The 20,552-nt window shown below is 38.2% G+C and overlaps 2 protein-coding genes across 2 annotated transcripts; both read left to right on the top strand.

Moving 5' to 3' along the window:
• Window positions 1–17,239: 17,239 nt before the first annotated feature.
• LOC110925070 (early nodulin-75-like) lies at window positions 17,240–18,022 on the top strand. Its single transcript, XM_022169041.1, has one exon. The coding sequence runs from the start codon at window positions 17,240–17,242 to the stop codon at window positions 18,020–18,022; it is 783 nt and encodes a 260-aa protein (XP_022024733.1).
• Window positions 18,023–18,028: 6 nt separating this feature from the next.
• On the top strand, window positions 18,029–20,093 carry LOC110925069 (probable serine/threonine-protein kinase kinX). Its single transcript, XM_022169040.1, has 3 exons — window positions 18,029–18,427; window positions 18,488–19,321; window positions 19,371–20,093. Exons 1-3 carry the CDS (start codon window positions 18,029–18,031, stop codon window positions 20,091–20,093), a joined length of 1,956 nt encoding a protein of 651 aa, XP_022024732.1.
• Window positions 20,094–20,552: the final 459 nt, after the last annotated feature.

The following is a 20,552-nucleotide window of genomic DNA, read 5'->3' as shown; positions in this document are numbered from 1 at the left end:
TCGTCTAGTCACCGTTTGCAAGTTATGATCCAAATCTCAAGGCTTCAGAACAAATGTCTCCACAAAGCTCATCAAGATCGAACAATCAGGGTTATGTTTCTGGGATACAGTGTAACATTGTTGTAAACATCAAAAATGGACAAGAGTTTATAGAAACAGCTGCAAAGCAACACATCGCACTATTAGCTTCCGTTCTTGAGTCATATGAGAGTTTGGTAGCTGGAAGGATCGGTAATCCAGACATGAAAAAGGAGGATTACGATCAAATCGATCCAAAGGAGCTAGAGCTGATTGACATCAAATGGGGAATGGCTAGCTTGGTAAGATGAGCCCAAAGGTTTATGGAAGTTACAGGTCGGAACAGTTTGTCAGGACCAGATAGCAAGCTCGGATTTGATAAATCAAAAGTGACGTGTTTCAGATGTAAAGAGAAGGGACATTTTAAGCGTGAGTGTCCGAATAGAGAGGTCAATAACCATCAGAATCCTTTCACAAAAGACTACTACAGACAGGCAATCTATCACAAGACAAATCAACAACCAGTCGTTCAAAGACCTCAGATTGAAAACAAGCCGGAAAAAGCTCTTATAGTCAACCAAGATGAAGAGAAGGTTGCTGAAGGTTTCAGTTGGGATAAGTATATCCCGGGCAGTGAGGGTAGAGCAATGATGGCTGAGATTGTGGAGGAGCCGGAGAGTGTTGTTGAAATAGAGGTTGTTAGTGAAGATGTGTCTGAAGAAATTTTGGCTGATCTCGAAGAAGTTGCTACAGAAGTCTATTATTATCAATCAGAACAGGAGGTTATAGCTAGCTCATTAAAATCAATTATGCCTCCTAATGTGTTTGATTCTTTTTCAGGTTTGTTCAGTGAGCCAACAACAGGATTCTGCCCACAGTATTATTATGTTGAGTAAGCTCCGGTTGAAGAGATAATTGACGTCTCCAAAGAAATGACTGAAGAGACACTAAAAGAGATTGCTGACAAAGCCTTAATGGAAAAACTGAAAGAGGTAGACACAGAATCAGTAGAACCAGAGTCTGTTGATACTAAGTCAGCTGAAAGTGTTTCGGTTGAAATGGAGTCAGTTCAAAAGGAGTCTGATGTAAAGTCAGAAAGTGAGGAGGTCAAAACCGAAGGAGTGTCTGAGTCAGAGTCGGATGGTGTTGGTAAACAGGATGTAAAAATTGATCAAGAAGGAAAAACTGTTAAAAAGATCGATTCAATTTCTGAAACTTCATGCAAAAACTGCATGGAGTGTCTTGAAAAAGACAAAAAGTTTCAGGAATTGAAACAATATACTGATGAAAATAAATTTGATCTAAGTGAAGTAAAAGAAGCTTATGACACGTTGGCTAGATCTATCAAAATGATTCAAAAAGAGAGTCTTGAAAACGATAAAGCCACAAGATTGTTAAAGTCAACAGTTTTTGATAAACAGATGGAAATCAACATTCATTTGGACACGATTGCTTCATTGAAAAAGGAATTAGAGTTAAGAAAAATTGAGAATGAAAGAATTGATAAGAAGTTGATGAGTTATGTTGCATCTTCATATGTGATTGATCAGATTGTCCCGCAACAACCAGATGCAACACCTGCCTTTAATAGTGTTCCACCCCTAATGTGGAATCATTACACACAGAAGTATCCAGATGGGGTGGAAGCTACATTGAACCTCAAATTGAGAACCATTGAGAATGAGTTGCCTGAGAGTATTGATGTTACTTTTTCTCCGTCCGACGCTGACAATGAGTCACAGGTGATCAAAACTGTTGTTGACCAAGTGTTAGATGAAGAAAGTGATAACTCAGAGTTTGAGAATGTAAAAACTCATTTTGAAAACTCCATTTCTGATTCTCAAGAAGATGGTAACTTCTTAGACAGGTTTATACCAAAATCAGACAAAGTCGTGAATGATGATCCGATCATTGTGGTTTACACAATGATCGGAACTGACAAACTTTATTCTGATATTGAGTATCCACTTCAAAATGCCAGAATTGAGAATGTTGAAAAGGTGTTTAAATTGGTCAAGATTGACATTTCTGAGGTGAACAACAACGAGTTTCTTTCAAAAACTAAAAAGCCTTTTGCTAAATCACAACCAAAAAACTCGGGAAAGAAAGAGTGGGTGGGAAATGGTGGTAATAACAAGAGAAATGGAAACAATTTCAAAAACAAAGGGGTTGGATTTGAAAAGAAAATGGCTAAGAAGAATGTCAAGCCAAAGGAAAAGATGAGTGATGTTTTCGTTGTTGGTCCTAGTGTTGATGCTGAAAAGGAGTATATTTTCAGTCAAAAAGCCACTGATGATTTAATGCAGCGACGAAGTTGAGAGAAGAGACATACAAATCAACTTTTATCGAATATGACAAAAGAATTTGTTACCGCCATTGAAATTGGTCACATGGCCAAACAATGCATGAAAAAGCTTGAGAAAACTGTTTTGCAAAAACCCAAACTTAAAACTCAAACTGATGAAAAGGGTAAAAAACCAATGATTTCACCTGTTCGTATCTTGAAAAGAGGTGAATCTCTGAAGTCCGAAGAAAAACCAAAATCAACTTTTGAGATTGGTGAATCTTCGAAAGCCCGAAAGACTTCAAGATTTATCCAAAGATGAAAGATTTTGAAAATCAATAATGGGTGGCAAAACCAAAATCATCAGTTGAAGAGAAAAAGATGGAAAATGTTTTGAAAACTGAACCAAAAGATTTTAAAGATGATGTTGAAAAACTTGAATTGGACAAGTTGCTTGAGGAGTTTCCACCGATTAAGAAGGAAGATTTAAAACCAAAAGTCAAACCTGTTGTTCCAAATGTCATCTTTAACATTCCGAAAGTCGATGTGTCGTGTGATCTTGTGTTTGGAAGTGTTCGGAATGTAAGGAAATCATGGGCATCATTGTTTGAATGAATTTCTTCAATGTGTGTAGGGGCTGCCGAGGTCAATAATCTCAAAGTGGATCATGGACAGCGGAGCTTCAAGACACATAACCGGAATGCTAGCATTGCTTTATGACGTCAAATCTATCAATGGTGGATATGTGGGATTTGCTGGGAATCAGGGTGGCAGGATAGTTGGTGAAGGAACTCTGACGAATGGAGTAGTCACGTTTGACAAAGTGAACTATATAATCAAACTTGAAAATAATCTGCTGAGTATCTCGCAGATCTGTGACAAGTCTTTTACAGTACATTTCACTAAAAATGAATGTTTAATAATTAAACCTGGTTTTAAAATTCCTGAGAACATGGTGTTGATGCGAGCTCCACGAGAAAATGACTTGTATGTATTCGATATGAGCTTCGCAACAATAACAGATCATAAAAAACAATGTTTTGTCACAAAAACAAAGGCAACATAAAAGGAAACAAAAATGTGGCATCGAAAGATAGGCCACATTCATGTTAGGAAAATGAACTTTCTTGTACACAATGATTTAGTCGAAGGTGTGAATCTTAAAAATTTTCATTTGAATGATGACTGTGTAGAGTGCAAGAAGGGAAAGCAGACAAAGAAGACACACCTGCAGAAGTTGCTGATTTCAATCAGAGTACCGCTCGAGAGACTCCACATGGATCTGTTTGGGCCGGTTAATGTGAAAAGTATCAGTGGAGACTTATACTGTCTAGTAGTCACTGATGACTTCACTAGATTTTCTTGGGTGATGTGTCTGGAGAGGAAAGATCAAACGTTTGAGTCACTGATGGTCTTATTCAAGAAGATGGAAACGCTGTATAAGCTGCCGATTAGGAGAATACGAAGTGACAATGGAACGGAGTTCAAGAATAATCGAATGCTCGAGTTTTGCAACGAGAAAGGGATTCTTCATGAATTTAGTGCACCATACACTCCACAGCAGAACGGTGTAGCTGAAAGAAAGAATCGCACCTTGATTGAAACAGCTCGAGCAATGCTTGCCGATTCCAAGTTGCCAATATTTTTATGGAGTGAAGTAGTGGCAACAACGTGTTATACACTGAATAGAGTCCTCACAGTGAAGAAATACAAGAAAATGTGTTTTGAACTTCTTCATCGTTATAAGCCGAATTTGAAGTTTTTAGAAGCGTTTGGATCTCCGTGTACCTTTATAGATCCTGATGGCAAGTTTGGTGCTAAATCTAATGAGGGTTTCTTTGTAGGTTACGCCAGCCCGCTGAAGAGGGTGTTCGTACCATGCCTGGGAAAGGTAATTCAAGTTCAGCATGTAGATTGTCAGAAGCATACAGTTCCACCGCAACTTCCCGGACAAAGATTCATGTTCGATTATGACAAACTCTGGGAGTCTTTCCAACTGCCGACCGAGCCGAGTGTAGAGGAACTTGTTCTTTTATACCAACAGCAACAATCTTTGACACAAGATCAGGTACCAAGACCGTTGGTAGTTTCTCAGCTCGACGTGGGTACAAATGATCACGAGGCAGGTCCAAGTGGAATGACACACGAAGAACCAGAGGAACCAGCTCCAACATTTGATAATTCTGACGACTCAGAATCGGAAGACGGTACGATTTTTGACGAGGAACCAAATGTTGCTACGACAGAAGCTGTGGATCACACCGGTGATCAAGACATTACGAACTTGCAATCGGAAGTTAATGTGCCTGACACTGCAATGCCAAGAACATTGTCTTATCATCCTTCAGAGCAGATAATCGGTGATCTTTAGAGCGGAGTAAAGACGAGGGATCAGATCAAAAGAGCACTTACTTGTTTTTATACATCTGTTGCTCCTCTGCAAATTGATTTTTCTCTAAAGTGTTTTATCTCGCAGGTCGAACCTCGAACGTATAAGGAAGCCTTAACGGAAGAAAGCTAGGTGAACGCTATGTAGGAAGAGCTGCAGCAGTTTGAGAAGCTGGGAGTATAGTAATTGGTAGATCTCCCTGAGAATCAAAAGCTGATAAAGACAAAGTGGGTTTTTAACTGCAAGAGAGATGATAGAGGAGTGATTGTAAAGAACAAAGCACGATTGGTAGTACAGGGTTTCAGTCAGCAGGAAGGCATTGACTTCACGGAAGTGTATGCACCGGTTGCTAGACTCGAGGCGATAAGAATCTTCCTGGCATTCGCGTCCTGGAAAGGATTCAAAGTATACCAACTAGATGTCAAGTCTGCATTCCTATATGGCAAGATCAAAGAAGAAGTGTACGTTGGACAACCGCCGGGGTTCACAGTTAAGCGCTTTATGGTTTACACCAAGCCCCGAGAGCCTGGTATGAGACGCTTTCCCAATACCTGCTGGACAACGGGTTCATCAGAGGGACAGTTGATAGTACGTTGTTTACCAAAGAGGTTGCAGGGCATCTATTGATCGTGCAGATTTACGTCGATGATATCATTTTTGGATCAACGAATGATGATTTGTGTAAGGATTTTGAGAAGGTGATGAAAAAGAAATTTGAGATGAGTTCGATGGGGGAGATGAAGTTCTTCCTAGGGCTACAGGTGGAGCAGATGCCTGAAGGAATCTTCATTCATCAAACCAAATACGTGAACGATGTTCTGGAGAAGTTTAACATGTCAGAGTCTACTCCAACATCAACCCCCCTAGCTCAGAATCACAGGATTTGTCCAGATGAGAGTGGAGAGAAAGTGGACGAGACGTATTATCGGTCGATAATCGGATCTTTGATGTATCTTACTGCTTCCCATCCAGACATTATGTATCTGACGTGTTTATGCGCCCGTTATCAGTCAAGCCCAAAGCAGTCACACCTGACAATCGTGAAACGCATTTTACGGTATTTGAAAGGTTGCCCAAGCACCGGCTTGTGGTATCCTAGATCGGGTGACTTCTCTCTCATAGGTTATGCTGATTCGGATTTTGGTAGCTGCAAGCAAAACGCTAAGTCCACCACTGCAGGTTGTCAGTTATTTGGAACTCGACTAGTCACTTGGCAGTGCAAGAAACAAACCTCAGTAGCGCTCTCTACGTGCGAGGCTGAATACGTTTCGGCCTCGAGCTGTTGCTCTCAGATCCTTTGGATCCAACAGCAGATGCGAGACTTTGGTTTGCCGTTCTTGGACACGCCTATATTCGTGGACAATGAGGCAGCAATAAACATAACGAAAAACCCGGTTCACCATTCTAAAACAAAGCATATTGAAATACGACATCATTTCATCCGTGATTGTCACGAGAAGAAATTGATTCGCATTGAACATATACACACCGATGAACAGAGGGCTGATTTTTACACCAAACCGTTTGACAAAAAGAGATTTAACTATCTTTTGAAATTAAATGGGATGAAAAATTTGCTTTCTGGGAGGTTTGTTAAATGTGAAGCCGAGGAGGACGGCGATCTGATGTGATCCGCGTCATGTTGTCAAAATTTTTGTACAGTTTATTTTCTGCATTTGATAAAAACAAAAACACAAAAATATGTTTTTATTTTTAGGGGGAGAAAGTTTGCAGAAAAATACAAAAACATTAGAAAATCTGAAAAAATCCAAAAACATTGAAAAACTGAAAATGAGTTTGTGTAAAAAGGGGAAATGATAGTACATCAGCTAGACAGATACTGTACGCTAAAGAATTGTAAAGATAAAATGTGTTAAACAGTCTTGCAAATGATGTGTCGATAGGTTTTACACATTTGGTAGATTTGTTTGGGATATAAACATAAAATAACAACTTGCTTTTACGTGGGGAACATCTCCAGGATATATAGGTAACCCCTGAAATCTTGTTTGAAAGGTCCTATTTCTGACATACTAGGTCTTTGTACGTGATGATATCTTGGGTATTATACCAGGACTTCTGATTTTGTGGAAGCAATAGCCTAGTCCTCGTATAATACTCTGCACAGCTTTACTCGTAAAGCCTCCCCTCAGCATAAAAAATGATTAAACATTGCAAAATGCTAATCATGTGCTGTTGTAAAAAAGATTCCCTAAAGGGAACCCACCGAAAGTCGAGCCGTCATCTCTCTGTACGAACGGAAGTTCTACCCTGAGCTCTCACGTTCTTGCATTCACCCAATTATAGATATCATTAGTGTGCACTCACCTGTAAGACTGAATATAGTGATCTGGATACGGGAGTATATTCTGAGGTGGTACATGCGTAAATGTCAAGACCTTAAAACACTAAATCCGTATCCCGAATAGATTGAACTTTGTGTGAAAATTTAAGAGGATCAGTATATCAACAATCAAAGCAAATTGTTTATTGTTGTGTATGAAATAAAAGCTTAACGGTACTTGTATCTTGTCGGCAGCTGATATGATCCCCTAACACACTCACAAAAATATTGTGTGTACAGTTTTCTATTTATCATAAACAAAAATCCAAAAAGATATGCATTTCATCTTATTTTTGACAACGAACGTTGGAGATCAGATGATCAAAGTCTATTGTGCTGAACAAGTCTGGATCATGAGGGATGGGTAAGCAGAAGTTTGAAAAAGTGATTGGTAATTGCTTGAAAGTTCAAAATTTCATTAACTTGAACTTAAAATTGTTTCAGAAAATCAGCATCTTCATAAACTGGTCAGCCAAGGTCATTAATTTGGACTTGGCAGGCTAAACAGTTGACCAAGGTCATTAGCTTGGACTTGGTTAACTGGGTGTGTCAGTAAATTCTCAAAAAATAAAAAAATTGAAAAATGTTAAAAATAATTTCGTTTGAAATGTGTTTCCGCATGAAAAGGTAATTTCGCTTGAACACACAATTTCGCTTGAACCAGATTTCCGTTTGAGAGGTAATTTCGCTTGAACACATTTGTGCCTATTTCACACGAAATCACCTCGTCTATAAATAGAGGAGGTATTTCGCTTGAACATGTCATTTCTGATATTTCGTTTCAAAGGTTCTGTCAATGCGATTTCAAACGAAATCCCATCACCTTGATTCTAAGCCGTTACTCTGCCCGATTTATTGCTCGAAATCTTGATTTTAGTTGGTTTGCTCAACTATTATCATGGGAAAGGTGAGAGAGTTTGTCAATTTGACCCAGATCTGACCTATTGTCATATGTCGGCGATGAACAGAATAAAAAAAAAGTAGATCTAGGGTTTGATTATTGAAAAAATTGACTGATTTTAACATCTTTGAACTCGGAATTTGATATAGATCTAAGTTAGGGTTCCAATTTGATGTTGATGATCTGATTTCGTTTGAAGTCGATGGATCTGAATGATTGGACTTAGATCTAGGACGATTTTGTGGTCAAAATTGAATGAAAAACATGTCTTTGTGCTCGGAATTAACTGTATAACAAACCCAGTTCATCAATTTCATCATCAAGATCATGAAAAATTATTGAGTTGATAATGTCTGTTTCAAACGAAATAAGAGTGGAGTTTCAAACGAAATTATGACATATTTCATACGAAATAATGATTTCGTTTCAATAAGTAATTTTGCATCAAAATGTTGTTCAGTTTGAAATGTACTTTTGTTTGAAAATGGTAATCCGTTTTTAGATGTAATTTCGTTTGAACAAGTCATTCTGTTCCAAATTGTAATTTCGTTTCAAACTTTCATATGTGATTTCGTGTGTAACTGTAATTCCACTTGAAACATAATTTCGCATGAAAACATAATTCCGTGTGAATGTGTGTTTTCGTTTATAGTGTGATTTCGATTGAATGTGTTGTTGGTTTGAAAAATTTTCAAAGTGTTGAAATTGATTTTATGTTGTATCTTTCAGGCTTCGAATGTGCTATTTGATCCACTGCACAACACTTGTTGTGTTTATGTAAAGATTGCCGATTCAGAAAGCTTTAACAAATCAACACATGGTATTCAGATCTCACATTAAACATTTTTGGGAAAATGCAACATATGATGAGGCAAACAAGACAATAAATTCGATTGTGAACGTAAACGGCCAAGACAAACCGATTATTATTACAGAACAGCTTGTACGAGAGGTGATCAACTTTCATGATGATGAAGACTCTCCTACGATGGTAAAAGGATGCATGTTGCGGTTGGGCTACAATGGTCCATTAAACAAGGCAAACTATTTGAAAGCGTGTTTTCCAAAGCTTTACAAGTTTCTTATTCATTCAGTGCTACTTGCTCTCAGTCACAGGAAGGGAGGTTACGATGTGATGAGAGTTTATCAAATGAATATGGTGACAGCTCTCGTGCTTAACAAGAAGTATAACTTTTCGAAGATTGTATTTCATTACATGGTGGAAAATATCACTTCAAAGAGCAAGATTGGAGCGAAATGAAAATAATGATCTGTTGATATTATTTCATATGGATAATGAATCTTTGAAGCAGTTGGCTAGATATCATCCAAACCATCCAGAGCCATCGTCAAAAGTTGAATTCTTTGGCTTCATCAAAGACAATAATTATCAAGATCCAGATCCAATCAATCATCAGAACTGGAGGAATGAAGAAGAAATGAAAGAAAAGAGTTATGCTAATGAGCTGAAAGTTCTTGAAGATTTCAGAGAATCTCGCAACGAGTGGTTCTTAAAAGAAGAGAAAAAGAAGAGAAGCATAAAAGAAACTCCGAAAGTTCAAGAGATAGAAGGCACATCTTCTCAACCTAAACGTGTAGGATCGTATGATGACCCGAACGAGTAGTTCAGAGGTTATCTCTTGCGTTTCAGATGCGGAATAATAAGAAATACAAGTAGAAGTAGCTTGTTCCTCTTCCTAACTGCTTGTTTTATTGATATGAAACGTTTTACAGCTTGATCGTCACACCGGCAGAGCTTCGGCGTGGAATCCAACAATGACTCATGAGGATCGCCCTAAAATCCTCTATATATAGTGGTTTGGGACCGCTTATGTGACCTATGTCCATAAGAGCGGTCCAAACATGTCCATATAAGCGAACCATATGTGACAAATAAGCGATCCAAGAACTCTATGACCCTATGAGCGATCCTAGGCTATAAACCCTATACAGACTCCGGTTTTCTCGTAAAACGTGCCCTATGCTATACAATACGATGTAAGACCTGATCCTAGACACCTAGACGGAATCAACAGATGTAGTGCACCAACAGACTCCCCCTCAGATGTTGATGGAGTCGACTATCAAGCACTGTCTCCGTGTCTTCTGAACTTCAGTCTAAATCAGTCTCTGGGCTTTCTCTTTCTCTCTATCTTCAGACTCCCCCTCTCGATTTACTGGTATTCTTTTGTTCTTCAGTAATATCTTCAGGATCTTTGTCTGATCTTCACAGGCTTTCAGAATCGAATAACCTGACTCTAACTGAGATCTTCAGAATTGATTTCCAGAATCGAAACTTGGCTCTCTTCCAACAGAGATCTTCAGAATATCGAAACCTGGCTACCTGCACAATCTTAACCCAGACATAAATTTTCTAATTTTATTACATATCAAATACCTGTGCACCAACACATGACTCTCTCTCAACAATCTATGATGAACCACTTGAAGAAGGTTAGAATTAACGAAAACAGTTAGATTTACACAAACACTCCCCCTCAAATGCTGTTCATCATGTTTAGCACTCGGAATTTTGAAAATCAGTTTTTCAACATCAGTTGTCGAAAATCTTTTTGACTTTTTCAAAAATTATGCTAAAACACACAAAAATCTTTTTGGATTTTCTGAGAGATATTACCTGACACTCCTAGTAAACAAAAAAACATACAGAAATATAATATTTTCAATCAATATTTTTGTGAGTTCGTGCAAGAGGATCATATCAGTTTATGAGACAAATCACCAACACCGTTAAGCTTGATTTCATTTTAAGCTTTAAACAATTTACCTAGATTGTTAGTATATTTGTCCTCTTAAATTCTCAACACAAATTTCAATCGATTCGAGATACGATATTAATGTTTTAGAGACTTAAACTTAATTGTGTATCACTCCACTTGAATATACTCCTGTATCCAGATCCCAAATATTCAGTCTTACAGGTGAGTATACCACAACTGATATCTGTAAAGGGGTTAGATACAAAACCGTGAGAGCTCAGGTCAGAACTTCCGTTCAGCAGAGAGATGACGGTTCGACTTTTGGTGGGTCCCCTTTAGAGGATCTTTTGCATTTCAACAGCAGCGACTATCAATTTTATTGTTTCATCAGCATGCTGAGGGCGAAGCTTATGTTTCAAAGCTTTAGCAGAAAGTATTATCCGGGGACTAGGTCAGAACTTCCATTCAGCAGAAGTCCCGGGATAATACCCCAGATATCACTGAGTATAAAGACCTAGTATCTCAGAATATGGGACCTTTCAAACAAGATTTCGGGGGTTACCCATATATTCAAGAATAGTTACCCACGAATCAAGCAAGTTTGAATTAGGTTTATATCTCGTTTCAATTTACTAAATGTGCGAAAATCTACTGACACATCCGCAGTAAGATTGTTTAACACTTTTTAGACTTTTCAATTCTTTAGCGTGCTGTGATAGTCCACTGATGTACTATCATTTCCTCAACAACACTCATTTTTGAATTTTATCATGTTTTTGGCTTTTTCAAATTTTCAAATGTTTTTGGATTTTCTGAAATTTCCCTACTCCCCCTAAAATGCAAACACATTTTAAAGAAAATTTGAAAACTTCTAGACTCTTGACCCACTAGAAACATAAAATGCAAAACAAACTGTACAAAAAAACTTGACAACTGACACTGAATCACATCAAATCGCCATTCACTATGCATAAACAATCTGAACTCCCCCTATCACAAATCATTTACTCATTTAGATTTCAAAACACTTAAGTTTGTTTTAATCGAAATGACTTTTCCGGAAAATGAGTTTGTGTTGATAAAAACCACTTGTAGATTTATCAATTTTAAAAACGGGGATGTGGTTCATCATCTTGTCTATCTTTTGCCATGAATAGTAAATCAAGTACAATTTAATGTCCCTGATTTACCATTTCCATTTAAGAACCTTCTGTACCACTTGTAAATGTAATTACTTCAAAGTATACAAACATCTCAAAATTTAACCACAAATACCACTTGTAAGATCAAGATTACCACTTGAAGATACCCAAAAACTACCATTTGTAGGAATGTTACGTCTACATCACCATTTTACCAATCAGGATGCCGATTCTTGCTTCACACTTACCATCCTGGAAGCTCCGGCATAGTCCTTTCACCTGCAAAACATTCAAACACTATTATTCAAAATCTTTCAAACAAACTTTTCAAACACTAGAAATATGCCGATTCCTGATCCACGATATAAACTTGGGATCTCCGGCATAGTCCTTTAACTATCATGGGAAGCAGACTTCCATCCAAGTCTTTTCAGACTTGATGGCTTTCAGCTCTTGAGCTGTAGGGTTGTATGTCGCCTTTTTCGTGGCATAAAAATCTTTAACCCCTTTAGCTCTCCCACTCAACATTTTCCCAAATATCTTCTTAACATTCCCGTTGAATGTTTTCTCGACATCAAAATCATTCTTTTCTTTGTAGAACTGTTTTGAAATATCAGTTTTTCCAACTTTCTTTTTCACTTCTTCAAACTTCAATGATGGAAACTCCTCATCATTCACTGAGATCTTCTTCTCAACCTGTGGCTCTTCTGGCTTTGTGGAACCAGATTCATCGCCGACATTCACTTCATCTTTCTTCGCAACCCACACCTGGTTGTCTTTTCCTTTCTTTTTGTAAAAATTCTTTTCCGAACACTCGCCAACCTCAAATTTTGAATTTTCAAAAAATTTAGATCCATTGGTTGGTGTGTCAACATCAACAACTTTCTCTTTCAACTTCTGAGAAACTCCTTGTTTTGATTGGACACTTTTTGAACAATTCCATGCAATGTGACCAGCTTCATTGCATCTGTAACAGATTCTAGTCTCTCTTTGATAACATATATCAGCTCCATTCTTCTTTTTCTCAGCAAGAAAATCTTTGTTCGACTATCTCCAGAACGGTTTCTGCTGTTCCTCCTCGGCACTTCCACCTGTCACAAATTTAGATTTAGTTTTAGAATTTTTTATATTTTTATCATTTTCTGGTGGAATAAAACCAAGACCCTTCTTTTTGTAGCTACGATTCTGGTTAGGTTTTTTTTGAAAACCAGAACCAGGATTGTTGCCCTTTTTCTTATTTAAACGTTGCTGAACTCTAGACGTATATTTTTTAGATTTTTCAAAACTTTTCAAAACTTTTAATTCTGGAATATTAACTTCTATAAGTTTGAAAGTTTTGTTTATTAGTTCCGTTTTAATACTCATTATTGGGAACTCTTTATTGTAATATAATTTGTCCGAACCATTCAAAGTATACACAACTTCGAATGTTTCATCATTCAAATCTGCCTTTGACAATAAAAATTCTTTACTATAAGACCGTTTTTCCGACGAATTTTGACTGTTGACTGACAACTTTGGCTTTCCAGACCCAGATTTCAACTCAGACTCCTCATCAGTATCCAACACCTGATCGACCACCTTTTTGATTAGAACAGACTCATGATCAGTATCGGACGAAGTATACGTGACATCAATGTTGTCTGGTAAAACGTCAGTTGTGTCAGTTTTTAACTTTATATTGACTGCTTTCTCAAGTTGCTCCTCATTTGGTTTCCTAGGAGAATACCCATCCCAAATTGGAGGCGGACACTTGTTATAGCTAACAGTCGGTTTCTTACCACAGTCTTTCTTCTTCTTTGGCTTCTCGTCTTGAAAAGCTTCCAAACCTGCAACAGTTGGATAAACACGATCAATGAGATAATCAGAAGTAGTATAGCTTAACAATAACCGCCTAATTCTCTCATTTTCAATCTTTTCAGTTTCCAACTCTTGCTTCCATTTGGCACTCTCTTCAATGTAGAAATTTATAGCTTTTTTGCTTTGACATTAAAGTTGCATTCATCATTGTCAGCGCCTGTTCTCTTTCTGAGTTTGTTGTTTGGAGACCAGTTACTGTTTTGTTCAACACGTCGTACGATTCCTTCACATAATTGAGGTTGAACAATAACTGCTCCTTCTTCTTTTCATACTCAGCTATGATGTCATCTTTAGATGCACAATCCTTGCAAACCTCCATGCACTTCTCACACGGCTTGACGACTTCAACAATCTTCTCAACTTCGATTGTTTTAAAAACTTCTACCACTTTTTCTACTTCAATCACCTTTTCTACTTCTTTCACAACATCAGTAATTTTCTCAGCAACATTCTCAGCGTTTTGAATATCATCTTCAGATTCAACTTGTTGTTCTTTAGCAGTTCGTTTCTCCTTTAGTTTCTCTATCCGATCTGCAAAATAGAAATGAAAACTTTCAGGAGAAAGATGAGATTTAGCAACATTTATATGTTTTTCCTCATCATCACTGCTGCTGTGATCTGGTGATTGATCAAATTTTACAGACTTATCAGAATCATCATCTGATACATCAGAAACAGTCGGTGTTTTATCAAAAACAACTGTCTTTTTTGAAACAATCTCATTCTGTACACTCTCATCAGAACTGACAACATATTCAGCATTTTCATCTGAATCTGCTGAAATTTCTCCAGATCTTTCAGAAATTTCATCATCAACACAATCTGCATTTTCATCAGATGTAACAGACTTTTCATCCTCACTAGATACATTCACTCCAATCGATTTCATCCAAGTAGTAAACAGATCTGGGTCTCAGACAATCTTGGCAATGAATGCTTTAAATTCTCCCTTTTCATCCACAAACATATCCCAACTAAAACCTTCTGGTAGTTTCTCATCATCTTGATCAATAATGCGTGCTGCTGTGGCTTCAGATGATATATAATCATTCCAGCTAAAATCCACAACACATGCTCTTTTGGAATCTTCAATCTTTCTCCCGTGAGCTGTCTGTGGTTCTTAGGATTGACCAACTTGCTGATATATGGCTTTGCGGTAGTAATCATCTTTCCCGAATGGAGTCTGTGCTCCACTAGCTTCTCTTCCTTTGCATTCCCGCTTGAAATGGCCTTTCTCCCTGCATCGAAAACAAGTAACTTTAGATTTATCAAAACCTAAAGTAGATACATGAGCATCTAGAAAGTCATTTCTCCCGGTAATGGTTTTGAATTTCTCAACTCGACGAAGAACACTCGCAAGACACCATTTGATATCCATAAGTTCCATTTCCTCGGCGTCTATTTGATCGTAATCCTCTTTGGTGAGCATAGGATTTCCGATCCGACCAGCAACAAGACCTTCATAAGATAACAGAACAGAACCCAGAAGTGCCATATGGTCTTTTGCAGTGTCTTCAAAGAAGCTTTGACCTTCTGGAAGATTGAGAGCTATGTTGCATTGAATCACGTATCCGTTTCCAGTTTTTGTACTCTGAGACTGAAAGCTTGTGTTAGTCTCTTTCGGATTCACACTCGGAAACGATGAAAACCCGCTGCCAATCTTGTTTGAACCCTGGTCAGCTTTTTTTGATGAATCTCCAGCACTGAAAGCAGTTTGAATCTTTGGGCTTCTTTCAGCTTCAGAAACTGGAATACTACCTTTATAGTACATTTTAACATCCTGTTGACCACTCGGGTTATTCATCCTGGCTATCTTCTGTTGTTCCAGATCCTGTCCCTCTAGCTTCTCAATAAACTGTCCGATTGTCAGTCTGTCATAAACACCCGTGTTTTTCAGTATCATCAAATATGTTCCCCACTCTTTCTGAGGTAACGCATCAGCCAACTTATCAACATATTCTTCACGAGCTTTATCAACACCCAACATCGACAATGATCGCACTAAATGACAGTATCTCTCGATCGACTTCTTAGTGTCCTCTCCCGGCAAACTACAGAACAAATCAAATTCTTTCTTAAGCAATGCCTTCTTGCTTTTGATCATACTTTCACTACCCTCGAATTTGACTTTAAGAGCATCCCATATCGACTTAGCAGTTTTGTCGTGTTGTAACAAAATGAATATGTCTTCTTTAATCGCCTGCTGTAACAGACTGATCATCATTTTCTCTGCTCTGTACATTGCACGTTCTTGTTCTGAAAATTTGGATATTTGTTTAACAACTTGCAATTCTGTTCGAGGCAATGTGTACTTTTCCAATATGCATTCCCACGATCTGAGATGATTTGCCTGAACCCAGTTTTCAAATCGATCTTTCCACCCGTAGTATTCTTCAATACTCATCAATTTCGGGGGTTTCTGGGTAGTTCCCGTTTCGTTTTCTAAGTTCATTGCTTGAGCAATTGCGGCTGGAGTAGTCGATGTTGCAAACGCGTTGTAAAATTCGGAATCCATGTTGACTTATAAGCGAGCTAAACAGATGATCAAAAAGAAAATTAACTTTACACAATAAGCGAACCAGAGAAATCCAAATAAGCGAACCGGGTGACTGACTAATGAGCGGACCAATCAATTTTACCGAATGAGCGAACTCAAATAATATCCGTTCGAGCGGACCAGGATGTTGTTCGTTCGAGCGAATCAGGCTGATAACCAAAAGAGCGAACCAAATTTATCCAAATGAGCGATCCAGAAATTGACTTTTGAGCGGTCCAAACACAAATTTTGAGCGAACCAACTGCAAATTTGTACAAATGAGCGATCCAAACCGTGACCTAAGAGCGGTTCATGATGACGTCACTACGAGCGGTCCACATTACGAACATGATTTGACTCATAAAAACTTCGAATTTTGGCTTCAAACTTTCCAGGGTTTATCTCGATACTATTGCGCACAAGCTGTGAAAATTTGAGCGAATTCCGACCGTGAAATCTTCCTGAATCAGTAAAAGAAGGTGTAGAAGTGAGAAGAAATGATGAAAAACAGCTACAATCTGCAGAAAACCTCCTCCCAAGCTCTGATACCACTTGTAGGATCGTATGATGACCCGAACGAGTCGTTCAGAGGTTATCTCTTGCGTTTCAGATGCGGAATAATAAGAAATACAAGTAGAAGTAGCTTGTTCCTCTTCCTAACTGCTTGTTTTATTGATATGAAACGTTTTACAGCTCGATCGTCACACCGGCAGAGCTTCGGCGTGGAATTTCACATACCTGTTCTGTGGATCGCCCTAATGACACCTATATATAGTGGTTTGGGACCGCTTATGTGACCTATGTCCATAAGAGCGGTCCAAACATGTCCATATAAGCGAACCATATGTGACAAATAAGCGATCCAAGAACTCTATGACCCTATGAGCGATCCTAGGCTATAAACCCTATACAGACTCCGGTTTTCTCGTAAAACGTGCCCTATGCTATACAATACGATGTAAGACCTGATCCTAGACACCTAGACGGAATCAACAGATGTAGTGCACCAACAAAACGAAAGCGTCAAAAGAAAAAGGTTGAAACCATGCTTGTTGATGAACCGGAAGAAGATGAAGCTGAAGCTGAAACTGAAACAGAAGGCAATGTTGAAGGAGATCAAGTTAGTTTGACTCCTGAGTCTGCAAAGTTGTTAAAAGCTATCAATAAAGAACTTGCAACTGGTAATGAAGAAGGTGATGATGGTGATAAAAGCTCATCAAGTTCGTATGATGAAGATATTGATGAAATAGAACGTGCGAGGAGAATTAAAGCTGAGATTGAAAAAGAAAATCAGCTTAAAAGAAAGAGGAAAGAAGATAAAGATGATGAGTTGTATAATCCTTGTCCTGAACATGTGATAGAATCTCAAACACCTCCATCATCTGGTGGGAGGAAGAAGCAATCTGCTAGAAAGAGAGTTGCGACTCCAAGGGCAAAGGGTTTGAAAATTTTGTTAAAAAAGAAACCAGTTCAAAAACCAAGTAAACCACCTACACCACCACCAGAACCACAACATCAATTATCACCAATTCATTCACCACTTCATCAATCACCACCAAGACAACCATCTCCTATCCAATCACCACCACATCAATCTCCACCACATCTTTCACCACCACATATTCATGTTGCTACACCTCCACACGAACAACAACCTGTTTTTACATCTCAACAAATTTTTCAAACACCTCCGTCTACACAACCACATGTCCAAACTACACCTGGTTCTTCTTGTTACAAAACATTTCCAACTATTCCGGAGGGTTTAACTCTTGAAGAAATTGGAGATTTTGGATTTGCGAATGATGAACAAGTGAAGAGATTATAGAAGAAAATGGAAGAGGTATTGGTTGAGAATAAGAAGTTGTTGGATAGAGAAAAGAAGTTAGAGAAGCGTGTAAAGTCTGTGGAATCTGAAAATACTTCCTTGTTAAAGAAAATTGAAGCTGATCAGACTGAAATTGATATTCTTAAAGTCAAAGTCGCTGAGTTGGAAGAAGAGAAAGCACGCAGAGATGAGCACAACAAATACTTCGATTTAAAGAACAAAGAGTTGGATGCTGCTAAAGCTATGAAAGAACATGAGATATACATGATGAATAAAGTGTTAGAAAATATGCTTGGAAAGTCTGTTGAGCAGAGGTTTGAAGAGATAGAAGTAGAAGAGGTTAGAGCACGACGTCAAGCTGAAATTGATGCTGAAATGAAGTTTAAAGGAAAGGGTGTTGAAGGTGTTAGTGAAGTTGTTGAAAGGGCAATAGTTATTTCTACTGTTCCTTAGTCCCCTGTTCAGAATCCTCGTCCGATATCTGCAGTGTCTGGAATTTTTGAAGAAGATGTGTTGATAGATGATGTAATTAATGATGAGGAAGATGTTGAAGAGGATGATGACGAAGAGGATGATGATGAAGATAAAGTTGATGATGCAGATGATGTATTCTCTGCAAGCAGTCACAGTGACGATGATGATGATGACGATGATCAGGGTGGTACTGGTATTAAAGTCACTGAAGCATCGACTGAACAAAATGTTGATGATTTTCTTCACGATGATGCGAATGAAGATCATGAAAGTGCTGAAGGTGAGGGGGAGCAAGTGGATGATCAAAATGTTGATAAAGTTGAAAAGTTAATCTTGCGTCTAGAGCCTGAAGTAGAGGAAGGTGAGATCAGGCATACGTATACAATGGCTGAGATTATCGAGTTGACGAAAATTGATGATCCCGATTTCAAATTTGACTTTGAAGAAGAGTTGAATGCATATGATGTCAACCAACAGCCCGAGTATCAGTACAAGTATGTTGATGAAGCTGATAATTATGATAGGGTTGAGGTTGAAGACTGCAGCGACGAAGAGAATGTGGATATAGATACGTCCAACTTTCCAACACTAGTTGAATTTTTCAGTCAAGAGAATGCAGATGAGTTGAGAAGGAAAGTTGCTGAATGCTTGAAAGACAAAAACTCTGATGGTACGACAAAAGATCCACAGCGTGAAGAACGCAAGAAGTGGTTTAGAAAAGACACAGAAAGAAAGTTCAAGCAGCCATTGAAGTATTATAAGAGAGACCAGAATGTTTCACTCGGGGATATCTATCAGTTGGGGATTCTTGCCTCAAGTAAATGTGTATGCAATCAGGCGAGAGTTTGGTGTTCAATACTTTGAATACATTCAGGATATCATGACATTACCCTGGTGGGATGTTGAGGAATTGTCGCAGGTTAGAACGTTGGATTACCCTATCCGAAAGTATGATATACCCGTCTGGGGTTTGATGAAGTTTGAAGCATTCAGAGGGTTCAAGCTCTGGAAGCCTCACTACCCAAAGCAAGTAAAGAGAGTGGATCCTGAAACTGGAATTGAAGAAACTATCTTGAACATAAAGAAGCCAAGAGTGATCAAGAATATTCCTGTGCCGAAGATGGAGCAAGATTTCCATACAGGGTTCTTGTATTGGGTGTATAGTTATTTGACGACTGAAGCTGTGATTACTTACAGAGTTGAAGCTGAAGTCAGATATATTCATGTGTATAATCCTATGTGGCTGGTTAACTGCTCGGCCAAAGATATTGAATGCTTATTTGTGATCAAGATTGGATTTAAAGCTGAAGACAAAGAGCAAGCTATGCAGTTTCAGAAGGTTGTGACCATCTGTTTCCAGAAAGGAATGAATGCTGAAAGCCAATGGTCATCTAAGTGGCGAGAGATCGAGAAAGAAGAAAAGTTGAAAGCTGAGAAAGAACGAAAGGCACGTGAAGACATGGATAACATGCTGAGACATACAGTTAATCAAAGAATGGCTGCTGAGGAAAAGAAAAGAGTTGATGAGAACGAGAAGCTTAGGAAGCTGTTGATGAAAAAGCCTAAGCCGAGGGAAGAGAAATTCAAGTCGCTGTGAAGCAAGTGTTGAAGACCAGACAATAATATCCAAGGGGGAGTTTGTTGGTGCATATCTCTATAGCCTACGTCTTAAGTCTAGGTCATGTGGAAGTATTGTATAGCGGTTAAACATGTCAAATATGTAAAGTTTAAGGTTGTTTATTGTAATTTCGCATGAAATGGTATAGTGTAATTCCGCACGAAATTACCTAGGGTAATTTCGTTTGAAATGGAATGTGTAATTCCATGCGGAATTACATGTCTATAAATAGTCAAGTCTAGTTTCTCATTTGGTACGAAATTAGTCAGAGTGTAACGAAGTGCTGCTGAATTTCTACCGTGTAATCAAGTCTATTTTGAATGAGAAGCTTGTTTTGAAGTATAACAATCTATTTCTACTCATTTCTTCACTGATTCTAAGCTGTTTGTTTGTTTCCGCCTCTCAAACAGTTGTGTATTGCCTCTGATTGACTCATTT

Source organism: Helianthus annuus, chromosome 17 (genome assembly GCF_002127325.2).
Source record: "Helianthus annuus cultivar XRQ/B chromosome 17, HanXRQr2.0-SUNRISE, whole genome shotgun sequence".
In the NCBI taxonomy this organism is placed as follows: domain Eukaryota; kingdom Viridiplantae; phylum Streptophyta; class Magnoliopsida; order Asterales; family Asteraceae; genus Helianthus; species Helianthus annuus.
This window is presented reverse-complemented; position numbering and strand designations above follow the sequence as displayed.